Here is a 12,470-nt window from a genome sequence, read left to right on the forward strand (position 1 = left end):
GAAGTCACGGTGGTCGTTATTGATCGACCATGTCGGCATCCTCTCCTGATTTGTTGAGCCAGAGCAACCAAGAGGAAAATGTCTTATCTCATGCCGCTAGTTACCAGAATCTTCCCGAGGCCATTAAGACCCTGGTCTCACCACCATTGCGAAGGACGTTTTCAGACTTGACCTCTACCTACCGGCCCCCATCTCCGACAAAAGAAGATGTCGCCGCTGGCAAAGATATTCTGCGGCGCACTTCCCTGCGCTCCCAAAACAAAGCTGGGGGTCGCCCGCGCAGGTCAGGATCAATGGACGAACAAAAGCAGGAGCATGCACCAACGCATGACTCGCAGGATACGCTCATGACAGTGCCTGAGACAAGGCCTCCAGAGCCCGTGGCCCGGCCCTCCAAGACCCGTGCAGTGTCTGGAAGGTTGGTTAACCTTGCACGCAGACCATGGGCCTCTGGCTCGCCGTCTCGACCAGCGTCTCCATCTTCGACCAAATCATCCAAATCATCCAAATCCCGCGCCTCGCCAACAGAGGATCAATCGACTACAAGCTCAGATCAAGGTTCCAACACCGATACAGACGCTCAACCACTCTCTCGCAAGCGGACATTACTAGGCAAGCGGCCACGACGTCCAATGGTGGCCGTAGTGACACATGGTCGCAACGACAGCGTGGACTCGCCAAGCAGCTCTTCAGTGAATTCGTTGCGGGCCAAAAGCTCCTTGGAAAAGCTCTCAGCGTCTCTCAATGTCTCGACCCCTGTCCTGCCACCAATGCCAAAGGGAGCGGCCGCCACTGCGGCTGCCCTGTCCGGCACCAGCATGGATCCCCCACGGAAGAAGGATGACCTATGGGGCGTCTTTCGCGGACTAGAGGCAGATTATCAAAAGTGAGTGATTGCTTTTGTCTGGCTTGTTCATCGACATGGCCATAGGCTAATAGATGGTCTTGTTTAGATTTCAATCCAAATCGAGTGCCTTGAAAGCCAACGTCATTCGTTCCTCCCTGATACCGTTTCTCAGCCGCCATCAACTTCATTTCTGTAAGAATCTGCGAGCCGAAGATCTGGACCGTCGAGTAAACATCCTCAACAAATGGTGGACTGGTTTACTGGAGATGCTCAATGGCAGACATAACCAATCAATCTCTGGTACTGATCGGCCGGTGTACCTGGAGGCTGTGGTGGGAATTATGACCCGACCGGAATGGAGGATCGCGTTTCCATCATCCCATCCCAGCGAGAGTCTGTCAAAGTCGTTACAGCATGCCTCGACTTCCATATCGGACAGTTCTGAGCGATCATCCGGTTCGGATTTCCTCCTTGAGTCGATACACCACAACATCCGGAACATATTCATCCAGAATCTGTTGTCCCAGATGGCCTTCGTCGTAGAACGGATGTCCATGAGACATGCACCCGCTAGCTTGGTAGCGTTCTGTGGAAAGGCGTGCGCCTATGCCTTCTTTTTCTGCCCAAGTGTGGCAGATATCCTGGTCCGCTTATGGAACACACCTGCCAGCATCTATCAACGGATCTTTGCTGAGTCGAGTGTAGACAGAAGTAGCACCACGCGCTTGCTTACCCAGGACCTGGCATTGAGCTTTCCCACGGCCTTGCGGCCATTATCTTTCCACTCCCATGCTTCCCTAGTGCGGTATCTCCGCCAAAAGCCCGATGCTCCTTTAAACACCAGCCATATCGCATGGCACGGTCCCTGGATCTCCCGATGGTGCGGCCGCGACACGGATCTGTTCTTCGTCTTTGTTAAATTTGTACACATATTGTACGCGGATTCAATACCACGAGGGATTGAAAAGGGAAAGCGAATACTGGCCCCAGGCTTACTTCCAATCCATGCACAGTTACTCGTAGTTCTGGAGGACACGCTGCACAAGCAGTTTGCTTCCCAGGTTCCCGACAATTCTCATACAGCAGCCGCAATCACTTTCGACGACTTCATAGAGGGTGCCGATGCGTCGGTTTCGGCCCTCCCCTTAGGTGGTGCCAACAGTCACCGCTCTATGGCAGAGAACCGTCTCATTATCCTTCTTCGGGATTTCCTCTCGGAATCGTCTGTCGAGCCGAATCATGCGCGATTGTTGTATGCCGAGTCCTTCTGCGGGATAATGAAGGTGGCTGCTCGAAGAACATCTCTGTATGATCATAATGCGTGCTTCACGCTGTGTGACTTCATGGAGGAGGCCATTCCCATAATCACCAAATACTCGCAGTCTGTCGAGATGGTACTGCTTGATTGGCCATTCTGGCTGGATGTGTGTCGACAAATGATACAGAGTAACAATTCTCTCACTGAGGTTAAAGTGTTCTCATTCCTCTTTAGCATGTGGAATACATGGGTTTCATCTGAAGAGCGAAAAGCAGACCTTTGTCTGGGCTTCTTATTGCATGACGATTGGTTTTACCAATATTTCAACCACTGGAGTCCGATGATTCGTTCATATTTCCATCGCCTGGTCTGCTGGAGGATAGCCAGATTGAACGAGGAACCCTCGCCACTCGACTCGTAAGTTTGTCCCCCCTTTTTTTCTATTTTAGGTGTGCAGTCAGCAGTCACTGAACTATCCCGTACAGGGTCATTTATGAGGCATTGGCAAACAAACTGCATCGGATGTGGGAACATTATGTGGCCTTTCAAACGAAAGCTACCGAGGAACATGTTCCTCCACTCTCGTCTGCACCCTGCACTCCGGCTCCCGGGCGTCGGATCATCATTATTCGCTGTGACAATCAGTTGTCACCGGCCAACTTATTCGTCTCTTTCGATCGCGTTGTACCCCCTGCCGCATCGGAGCCTGCTGTGAAGCCGAAGAAAAGCAGCAGTAGTTCTTCGACTGTGGAATCTTCTCCTGATCCACCACCGCCTCCCAAGAAGAAATGGAACCTCTTGAAAGCTATGTTCGGTTCCTCTTCCAGCTCGAAGTCTTCGGATACTCAGGCTAGTAATAAATCGGACGAGACGGGCACTCAAGCTCCCGATACCACATTAAGCACCGACAAGTGCTTGGATGGTCATCCGCAATCTCAGCCGACTTCGAGCGAGCCTCCTCCGCAACCAAAGCCAGTACATCAGTCTTTCTTTTTCAAGTTCTCACTGGAATGGATGGATCGACCTTATTGGCCTGGAAAGAACAGGCGTCTTTTTCCTCCTTCTCTGCCAGCAGCTGCGCAAATCCACCTACAACAACTCCGCCAATCCAGAGTCTCTCAATCTGAGTTTGGTGCATCGAAGGATGTCCCGCAAGCTGAAAAGGAAGAAAAGGACGACACAGAAGATGGCGATCAGGACGCGTCCCCTACAGACGACCATGCACAACCCCCTCCACCTCCTGCGAAGGATCCTATCGTCCCGCACCAAGTCCCCAAGGCTGCTGCATATGACAAGCTCGTGGCTAGCAAATATGTTGGTCGTGCACTTGCAGAATGGGCCCTAATTGTGTCCGAATACGATAGTTTCTTTGCGCGCAGAAGAGATGAAGGCGTTCCTTGCGACCGGTTGGTCGAGACTCCAATGCTAGGCGTTGAAAATATCAAGAAATAAGCAGAGCTACCAACAGCGAACCTCTTGCACGACATTTGTGTTTCGTTCATTTACATTGCGCTCTTGATTTGGGTTCACGGATAAACTTGGAGCATTTCTTGCATGAATATTTCCTTTTAATAACTTGTCTTTACTTTCCCTTCTCATCTGGCACGCGGGAGGTTATTCGTTTTCTAAAAAAGGGGAATTGGTCATCTACTCTACTTATCAACATTTCCCACACTACTGTATATAATAATGTCTACTTGATATGTATCATCGGTGTCATCGGCATGGGGTTATAGGCGTGGCATTTCTCAGATTTGTTCCTTTTTTCCCTCTGGAATATTCAGTTTCTATCTCAGGTCAGCAGGTTTAGCATGTACGCCAGCGAAGCATAGCATAGTGCGGAGCTATTTACTCTTTTCTTGCGTCGGTGACTGGAGAAGCATCGTATCCGTAGGTTTGAGTAGCAGGGCTATCCTATCCCTCTTCAATCAGATACAAAAGACCAAACCTATCTCGAAGAATTCATATATGATTGATGTAATGCAGCTAGCAACTCTATAGGACTAAAAGCAATACAGATATGGAATCGAGAAACCATGATACCAGGCTATATTACATGCCACTGTTACATGCCGATAAAACTAGGTCAAGTCAAATCAAGTCTAGTCGAATATAAATCACAACCAGAAAATGAATCACGTACTGTAATCCATAGAACAATGAAAATAATGAAAAATGACAAGATGGAAAAAATAGAGATCATAGTGTAAGCGCAAGCTAAAGAATTCCAGACACCAGACCAAATGTAGACCAAATGTAGACCAAATTAGGGTGTACAAGAAAGGTGAAGATGATGCAAGTTTCATGGCACGAAAGAGAAATGAGATAGGAGCGTAAGGTGGAGAAGTCTTTATACAGGTCGGATTTGAGTTGAAAGGGAAAAGAATCAGATATATTTCGGATAGGAGGCAAGGAAAGGAGAAAAAAAAAAAAAAAAAAAAAAAAAAAAAAAAAAAAAAAAAAAATGGCGGAGAAAACGATTGATTCAGTGAGAAAAAAGGTCGAGGTTATGATTTATGGAACAGGCTATCGCTCGCATTAACAACGATACCGGCGATCCGATCAACCCACTCCTGGGTCTGTGTCCAGTTGCGCGTGTTGTCAATGACATCGCGTATAGCCGGGAAATATGCTTCATCGTACCCAGACCACAACTGAGGTCCGAAGAGAACGTGTTTGAATTGTGTGCGGTTGGGTACCTGTATTTGTTAGAACAGTTCTCGGACCAAGGTGATGTTTAGGGCAGGGAAAAAGAACTTACTCCACCACCCTCTCTGAGATCAAGGAGATTACTTTCAAACGTTGCCATACGGGCGTTATGCACCATTCGTTGGATTCCCAGGACGTTGTTCTCGTATCCGCCTGAGCCCCAGACGGCGTCGTGCCATGCGTCGGACCATTGCTGGAATTGCTTTGAGTCTTGTTGGAGTTTCGAGGCTGCATCGTACAATGGCTGGAGGTTTACTGTTGCGTCGCGGGCAGTGTTGCCATCGTTGGCAATAGGGACCTCCTTTGATCTAGCGTATTCTTCCAGCCCTGTGACATATTCTTTGAGGTTGTTGCCGTACGCTTCCAGATCGAATGGCAAGACACGGCTATCCGCAAGTTGAACCAGCAGTAATCCCCAGAACTGGCCCAGGGCCTTGTGGTATTGGAAACCTGGGTCTCCAAATCGTTCCATCCAATCAAAGTTCTCGTAGCAGCTGTGGTACGGATATTTCTCGCCGGTAAAACCGAAGTCGATACTGGATGTTCCGGCTAGGTCCTGGAAGGCTACGTAGTCGCTTCCTGCGCCCAGGCCGGCCAGTTTCTTTTTCTTTTCTTCCCAGATTTCTTTCAGGGTCTTGTTGGTGAAGGGGTCTGAGATGCGGTTAAGGATTTGCAGCATTACGCGCTGGAAGACGGGTGAGGCAGAAGCGTGGAAATCTGAACCGCTCACGCCTGTGTCGACGTTAAGATAGGCGAATGCGTTTTCGCGGATTTCTTTGATATCTTTTTCGACATGTTCTGTCGAGCCGATGAGGTTATATTCTTCTCCGTCCCAGCTGGCGAATTCAATCGTTCGCAGCGGACGCCAGCCAAAGCTAAGCAGTTCTCCAAAGACACGAACAACTTCGAGCATTACCGCTGTGCCACTGCCCGGGTCGGAGCTACCTAAGCACCAAGAGTCCCGGTGGTTGCCAACGATGATTTTCTTCTTGGGCTGTTCAACGCCGGTAATTCTCCCGATAACGTTGTAGATCGGTTGCTTTTCTACTTCATCCTGCATGTTCATCAGGTTTATGCGGGGCGAATTCTTGTCACCCGTCCACCACTGCGGTACATCAGGGACTCCGCCAACCCATTTGGGTGGTACCTTGGAGCCGTGGCCCTTGAGTACTTGCAATAGTCGTTGCGCATCACGTGAAGCGATAGGAATACTTGGAATAGCAACCAACCCAGGACTCTCTTCTGGCTTGAGCCTTCCTTTCTCCCCAGCAAGTGAGGGAAATCCGGGCGTGAGTACATCACCTACCACCCATGACATCAAACTTACGGCGCCTCTCTGCACTCCGTCGGCCGGCATGAACCGTCCGTTAGGATAGGCAGGACCTCGAATGAACCCATCTTCCGACGGATCAGAGTAAATGATACAGCCAGCTGCACCGGCAAGTTCCGCCGCTTTGACCTTCAGCGCCCTGTCCGTCTCGGAACCGTAGTAGCGAACCAGTGCAATAGAGCCTTCCACTGAGACGCCCTGGTCAGCGAGCAGCTTGAAGTCTTCGCGCGATCCGTAGTTTGCGTAAATAAGGTGGCCTGTCACGTTTCCGCTCTTGGAATGCCCATGAAACACGGGGACCTCGCGATCGTCTTCTTCAAGCGTCGCTTCCCAAAACAGATCGGGTGGGTCGACAATGGCCACCCGGCGACCATCCTCCTGGGGGTAGTTCAGATAGACCTGGAATTCTTCCCTCTCGACCTCATCGAAACCTGCGCTGCGGAACTCCTGCTCGATCCACTCTGCCAGCACGAAGCTTCCTTCTGTGCCGGCCATATGCGGATAATTTGTCATCTTTCTCAGATTCTCGGCGATTTTGGTTTCGTTGACTTGGCCCTGGATGAAGTTTTCAATCGATGATGAGCTGAACGACTGGCCAATGATAAATCGCGTATTCATGCTGAAGATGTCGGAAATGAAAAAGATGTAGACCATAGAAACCACCAGCAACAGCCCAAATAACCGTAACATGACAATACATCCCTGGCCCTGAAACCTCGTCCTCGCCTCATTGAGATTGACTGTCCAGCGGAAGTTCGGTAATAGCCGGCGCAAAGGGAGATGGATCGCAGAGAGCTTTCGCGTCAAGGTACTAAACGGCTTCGCAAATCGATTCCGTAACCGCGACGCTCGCTGTGGCGAATATGATTGTTGCCCACCATCTTCTACATCCATCTGATCCAATTCCCGCTGTAGTTCCTCCAACGAACCCCTATCGGAACCCGAAGCGGCGGAGTCGAGATCATCCAAACTGTTGCGGGCGGATTCGACGGTGGGCGGGTGGTATCCACGCGGGAACGATTGAGGATGTGAGGGATTCCCATTGTTATCCCGGGTTACGTTTGCATCGTCATTGTTATTGTCGTGCTGTTGCAATAGGCCTTCTCGTTCGGTATCGTCGCTAGCCTCGTTGCGATCCGGGTGTAATCGTGAAGATCCGGGGCGGTTTCCAATAGCCTCGTCGTAGGAAGGAATGGGGAGAGCTTGGTAATTGAATTTCTTATCGCCCATGGTGGACGGAAGTCGGGGGCTCCGGGGAGCAGCAAAGGAAGCTGGACAGAGTCACGGACGCTGAACTAGACGGGATCATGATCTGATCGAGAGAAAAGGAGTGACAGTCTGGGCGACCATGCTCGAGCGAGCGATAATCCAGATATTTAGAGAGACGGGGATTTAGAAAAGAAGGATGATAGTTGAACAGTTGAAGGAAGTGAGGACGGAAACTGGATGCCTCCTGTTCAGTTCCCCAGAACACCGCGTGGCGCAGACCCACCGCCAAGTGACAGAAACGGCCAACTGGAGTGACATGTACCAGGGGTATTGTGGCTGTTAAGAGTAATCCGTGGAAAAATTGGAATTCAAATACATTATTGTCTAAGATGGCTTCGCGACGAGAGATCTCGATACTCCGGGCTCTCCGGTCGGTTGATCTATACGGAGTAGACCCCCGGACAAGGCTGTATATCATTGAACATCATTTCTGAGAACTACCGGACAATCATTTGAGATCTACTACTACTTCCTAGCCCCAGGGCGCCCCAATGTCCCACCCATCTCTCATTCATTACTTCCTCAACAGTTAACCGCTCCTCATGACGAAAGACAAGCTTCGCCCGTAACATCGCCATCAAAAGTATCTCTCCTTGTCGCTTACCTCCATTTTGTCCCACCGATGCGGCTTCTGTATACAACTCTCAAAACACTCGGTCCATGCACTGGCTGGACCTTGATGGTTTATCCAACCACTGCGAACGCGCATCCCATTTCTTCCACCATTCGGGCGGTAGCTTACCCAGAGCAGTGACCTACTCGCTTATCATCCAGTTTCCTGGAAAGGCATATTGTTCAAAGACTGGTTTGGCGCCAATGATGCTCTGGGTTGAGCAGGCAAGACTCCAGATACTGGGAGCCGAGAGGAGTGGTGTGTCTGAGTAGTGCCGTAAAGTAGTCGTTAGCTTAAATGATTCGCCGAAATCAGTGAGGAGTATGTTGGCTTCGGGGTGGGTAATGGATTCGCTAGTTTTCCCTAGCTATACCGGTACGATGGCATAGGTGAGAACCCTGGTAGGGAGAGGCTGGTTGTTAAGGCGCTCAATAGGTTCGTAAAATGGCTCCTTGTATTTTACATAGAATTGGTCTTTGGAATAATCATCAATTGCTTTGGGGAGACGAAGGAGGATGTTGCCAAAGTGGATGTCTGTCCACATATATCTCTAGCACACCCGAGCCTACATGGTACAATGTCGGCATACCAGCATGGACAATCCCTCGAGAATGCAAAAAGGCAACAACAACCAACAACAAAAACTTGAACAAGTTGAGCAGCGATAGCCCGCGCTACAGGTAATTGGAAGAGTTCACCATACGGCGCCCCTCTAGCATCCGACAGACTCATACACGCAGGTACAGTGACAAGGCAATGTTCACCGCCACTGGGCCCTTTAACCACAAATCAAGCTAGGATCGAAGGATAAGGGCCTTTCCCAGATGCTTGCCAGAAGAGATATCAGAATTGAGTTGGTGTAGTCTATCGCTTTCCTGCCAGTTGCTATCGGCAATCAAGACCTTGATAGCAACATACCCGCCAGCTCGCTCGTCTCTCGCCAGCCATATTGTCGAGTATGGGCCAAGCCCAGCTTGTGTATGATATGGTAGTGGTTATGGAGATAGCCACCAATTTTCACTGAAAAATAGCCTCCAGCGTGGTATCCTCTTGGTCTTTCCACATGTTCAATGGGCCTGTATTGAAAAAAAAAAAAAAAAAAAAAAAAAAAAAAAAATACATATATATATATATTTGCAGCATTGCTGCTGGGTCTTGTACGATACCTGAATAATTTTCGAGTCTGGGGAAGAAAAAGAGGGGAACCGGAGCTTGTGAAGGTGGAGTCTGGTATCATAGGTTGGAGAATAAAGAGCATGGACTGTGATGTATATCCAAGATTGAGCTCTTTGTCTAGCGCTGGCATAGGATGACATTCCTACGATCTAGTGCTCGAGTACGTGGTATACCGAAGACCAACGTTGCTTTATATATATTGCACGCCAATCATGTCACACCCGACTTGCCTAGGCACCCCCAAATCGATACTGGAATACCCTCTTGTAGACCGAGAGGTCTTTCAAATAAGACCCCGACAGGTTGTAGGCCTGCTGATCGTTACATTAATCAATTCCTGGTGTCATCCGGATTGACTCGTATACTTCCTGGATCCAATTGATAAGATGGACCCAGAGAATGTGGGATGGACAGTAGCATCTTGAGTGCTTTTATATGGGTAGATTCCGGACAGGAGTACTCGATATAGAAGACTCAACCGACTCCGTAGACTCGGGGACAAGGTGGTGGATCCGGAGACAATTAAGACAACCTGAAAGGAACCCAGAAATGATTCAGATATCCTAAACAGGTAGAGAGACATGTGCAACATGACGGGAGAAGCCGCGAGCCAGGGAAACCGGTGGCCATACAGTTCTCCGTACCTCCGTACCTGCTAGGCGTGGATCCACTGATAAGATTGATATGGATGGCCTCTTTCGTCCCTCTCTCGCAGCACTGTATCTGTACAGACACGGTATGCATTTTGTCCCTTCTTTTCTTTATGAGAGTAGCCCGATATCAACTATGACAGGCTTAGAAGCACAGCAGGATTGGGGTTAGCGGTGGAACGGCACCGAAAAAGAGCCAACAAAACCCCAACTCAACATGTCCGTCGGGATGCGTTCTGCGGCGTATATCAGAGTATAGTGAACATAGTCGGTGTGGATGCGAATTTCAGGGGGGAAACGGGGTACGAACAGTTGAATTCGCAATAACAAATAGGCCAGAGATATAAAGAGGCTGTTGTCCTCTTCAAAAAGCGCTTTCGATCCGTGGTGATTTCGCTGGTATTGCATATCTGGTGCTCCGTCGAGTGTTCTACAAAAAATTTCAAAGACAACAGCTGGTCTCTTATATTTCGCTTGTCCCTCCAAATATTTTCTTTTTCTTCTTCTCTCTCTATCCTCTTCGCTTTTCCCTCCCACATATCCCACATAACTAATACATACCACCTAATTCCTCCCTCTATTTACTCTATCTACTACCGCCACCATGTCCGCCCGCCCCCAGAATATCGGTATTAAGGCCATTGAGGTCTACTTCCCTCGCCAGGTATGCTTTTAAATACTGGGATAAAGTGAAATTCATGCTAATTTCTTTCCAGTGTGTCGACCAGGCTGAGCTGGAGAAGCACGATGGCGTTAGCGAGGGAAAGTACACTATTGGTCTCGGCCAGACCAAGATGAGCTTTTGTGATGACCGTGAAGGTGTGTTTAGATTCTCAGTGACTAGTAATGGCAGCATACTGACAACTTTGTGACTAGACATTTACTCCATCTCCCTCACCACCCTCTCCTCCCTCCTACGCAAGTACGAAATCGACCCCAACTCTGTCGGCCGCCTCGAAGTCGGTACCGAGACCCTTCTCGACAAGTCCAAATCCGTCAAGTCCGTCCTGATGCAGCTCTTTGCTCCCCACGGAAACACAAACATTGAGGGTGTTGACAACGTCAACGCCTGCTATGGTGGTACCAACGCTGTCTTCAACAGCATCAACTGGATCGAGTCCTCCGCCTGGGATGGTCGTGATGCTGCTGTGGTCTGCGGTGACATTGCCTTGTACGCCAAGGGCGCTGCCCGTCCTACTGGTGGTGCCGGTTGTGTGGCCATGTTGATTGGTCCTGATGCTCCCATTGCTTTCGAGCCCGGTCTCCGTGCGAGCTACCTCACCCACGCGTACGACTTCTTCAAGCCCGACTTGGCCAGCGAGTACCCCGTCGTTGATGGCCACTTCTCCCTCAAGTGCTACACTGAGGCCGTTGACGCCTGCTACAAGGCCTACAACGCTCGCGAGAAGACCCTCAAGGCCGCCAATGGCACCAATGGCGTTGAGCAGGAGGACTCGAAGACCCCTCTCGACCGTTTCGACTACATCTGCTACCACGCCCCCACATGCAAGCTGGTGCAGAAATCCTACGGCCGCATGCTTTACAATGACTACGTGGCCAACCCCTCGCACCCCGCATTTGCTGAGGTCGCTCCTGAGCTGCGTGACGTCGAATACGAGAAGACTTTTGCCGACAAGAACATCGAGAAGACCTTCATGGGTCTGACCAAGAAGACTTTCGCTGAACGTGTGCGTCCCGCTTTGGACGTTGCCACTCTTTGCGGTAACATGTACACTGCTACCGTCTATGGCGGTCTTGCCAGCTTGATCTCCAACGTGTCTTTTGACCCCAGCAAGGCTACGCGTATTGGTTTCTTCTCGTACGGTAGCGGTCTTGCTAGCTCGATGTTCAGCGCCAAGGTTGTCGGTGATGTGAAGTACATGGCTGAGAAGCTTGACCTCCACAACCGCCTGAACAACCGCAACGTCTTGCCCCCTCAGGCTTACGATGACATGTGCCTCCTGCGTGAGCACGCTCACTTGGCCAAGAACTTCAAGCCCTCGGGCAACCCTGAGACCATTGTCTCTGGCTCCTACTACCTGACTGAGGTGGACGACATGTTCCGCCGGAAGTACGATATCAAGGCATAAATTGTTTTCTATGATTCCCCTTTTAATATTTGCTTTTAATCATACTGTTTTTACGAATTTTTTTTTCTTGGGACATGAACTTTTCAAATGTCGCAGAAAAGAGTGTTGATGAGAATTTGGCATTGTTTTATACCAGAAGGAGAAAGGATACTGTTAGAAACGGCGCTGGGATATTCCGGGTTTATGAGCAGTTTGCGATTCTGTCTTACTGTCCATAATTCATTAATCAAGCTATTGCTACGACATTCATTGTTACCTGTAGAGTATCCATCCCCCATTCTCTTAACTCCTTCAGAATAAAGTGCGCATCTTGCAACGAGTAGATGTAATTAGTTCATTTTGAAATGAGGAACTAATCAATGTTATTAAGACTGACCCATAAGTGCTTTTTTCTTTTTTCTTTTTTTTTTTTTGCACGCATCGACCATTCAGCGAGCTTGACGCCGGCGCTGCATCTCCGGCGCGTAAAATAGACCACCTCTCATATGGTGATATTTGGTGTATTTTAAGAAAGAAGAGAAAAAAAAA

General features: G+C 49.4%; 5 protein-coding genes across 5 annotated transcripts; 2 read left to right on the forward strand and 3 right to left on the reverse strand.

Moving 5' to 3' along the window:
• Positions 1 to 29: 29 nt before the first annotated feature.
• EURHEDRAFT_457202 (DUF1765 domain-containing protein) lies at positions 30 to 3,557 on the forward strand (the record flags this gene model as incomplete). Its single annotated transcript, XM_040784413.1, has 3 exons — positions 30 to 886; positions 954 to 2,522; positions 2,591 to 3,557. The coding sequence occupies 3 exons, from the start codon at positions 30 to 32 to the stop codon at positions 3,555 to 3,557; spliced, it is 3,393 nt and encodes a 1,130-aa protein (XP_040638264.1).
• A 1,012-nt stretch (positions 3,558 to 4,569) lies between these two features.
• On the reverse strand, positions 4,570 to 7,600 carry EURHEDRAFT_531220 (M28 family metallopeptidase). Its single transcript, XM_040787183.1, has 2 exons — positions 4,867 to 7,600; positions 4,570 to 4,804 (listed from the first exon to the last, which is right to left on the reverse strand). Exons 1-2 carry the CDS (start codon positions 7,372 to 7,374, stop codon positions 4,613 to 4,615), a joined length of 2,700 nt encoding a protein of 899 aa, XP_040638265.1. The 5' UTR covers positions 7,375 to 7,600; the 3' UTR covers positions 4,570 to 4,612.
• Positions 7,601 to 8,391: 791 nt separating this feature from the next.
• On the reverse strand, positions 8,392 to 8,789 carry EURHEDRAFT_78918 (uncharacterized protein). The gene has a single exon (XM_040787651.1). It carries the CDS (start codon positions 8,756 to 8,758, stop codon positions 8,486 to 8,488), a length of 273 nt encoding a protein of 90 aa, XP_040638266.1. The 5' UTR covers positions 8,759 to 8,789; the 3' UTR covers positions 8,392 to 8,485.
• Positions 8,790 to 9,438: 649 nt separating this feature from the next.
• On the reverse strand, positions 9,439 to 9,878 carry EURHEDRAFT_78941 (uncharacterized protein). Its single transcript, XM_040787653.1, has one exon. It carries the CDS (start codon positions 9,792 to 9,794, stop codon positions 9,546 to 9,548), a length of 249 nt encoding a protein of 82 aa, XP_040638267.1. The 5' UTR covers positions 9,795 to 9,878; the 3' UTR covers positions 9,439 to 9,545.
• A 480-nt stretch (positions 9,879 to 10,358) lies between these two features.
• On the forward strand, positions 10,359 to 12,088 carry erg13 (hydroxymethylglutaryl-CoA synthase). The gene is made up of 3 exons (XM_040787652.1): positions 10,359 to 10,516; positions 10,569 to 10,671; positions 10,729 to 12,088. The coding sequence occupies exons 1-3, from the start codon at positions 10,457 to 10,459 to the stop codon at positions 11,940 to 11,942; spliced, it is 1,377 nt and encodes a 458-aa protein (XP_040638268.1). The 5' UTR covers positions 10,359 to 10,456; the 3' UTR covers positions 11,943 to 12,088.
• Positions 12,089 to 12,470: the final 382 nt, after the last annotated feature.

Source organism: Aspergillus ruber, assembly GCF_000600275.1.
Source record: "Aspergillus ruber CBS 135680 unplaced genomic scaffold scaffold00015, whole genome shotgun sequence".
Lineage (NCBI taxonomy): Eukaryota > Fungi > Ascomycota > Eurotiomycetes > Eurotiales > Aspergillaceae > Aspergillus > Aspergillus ruber.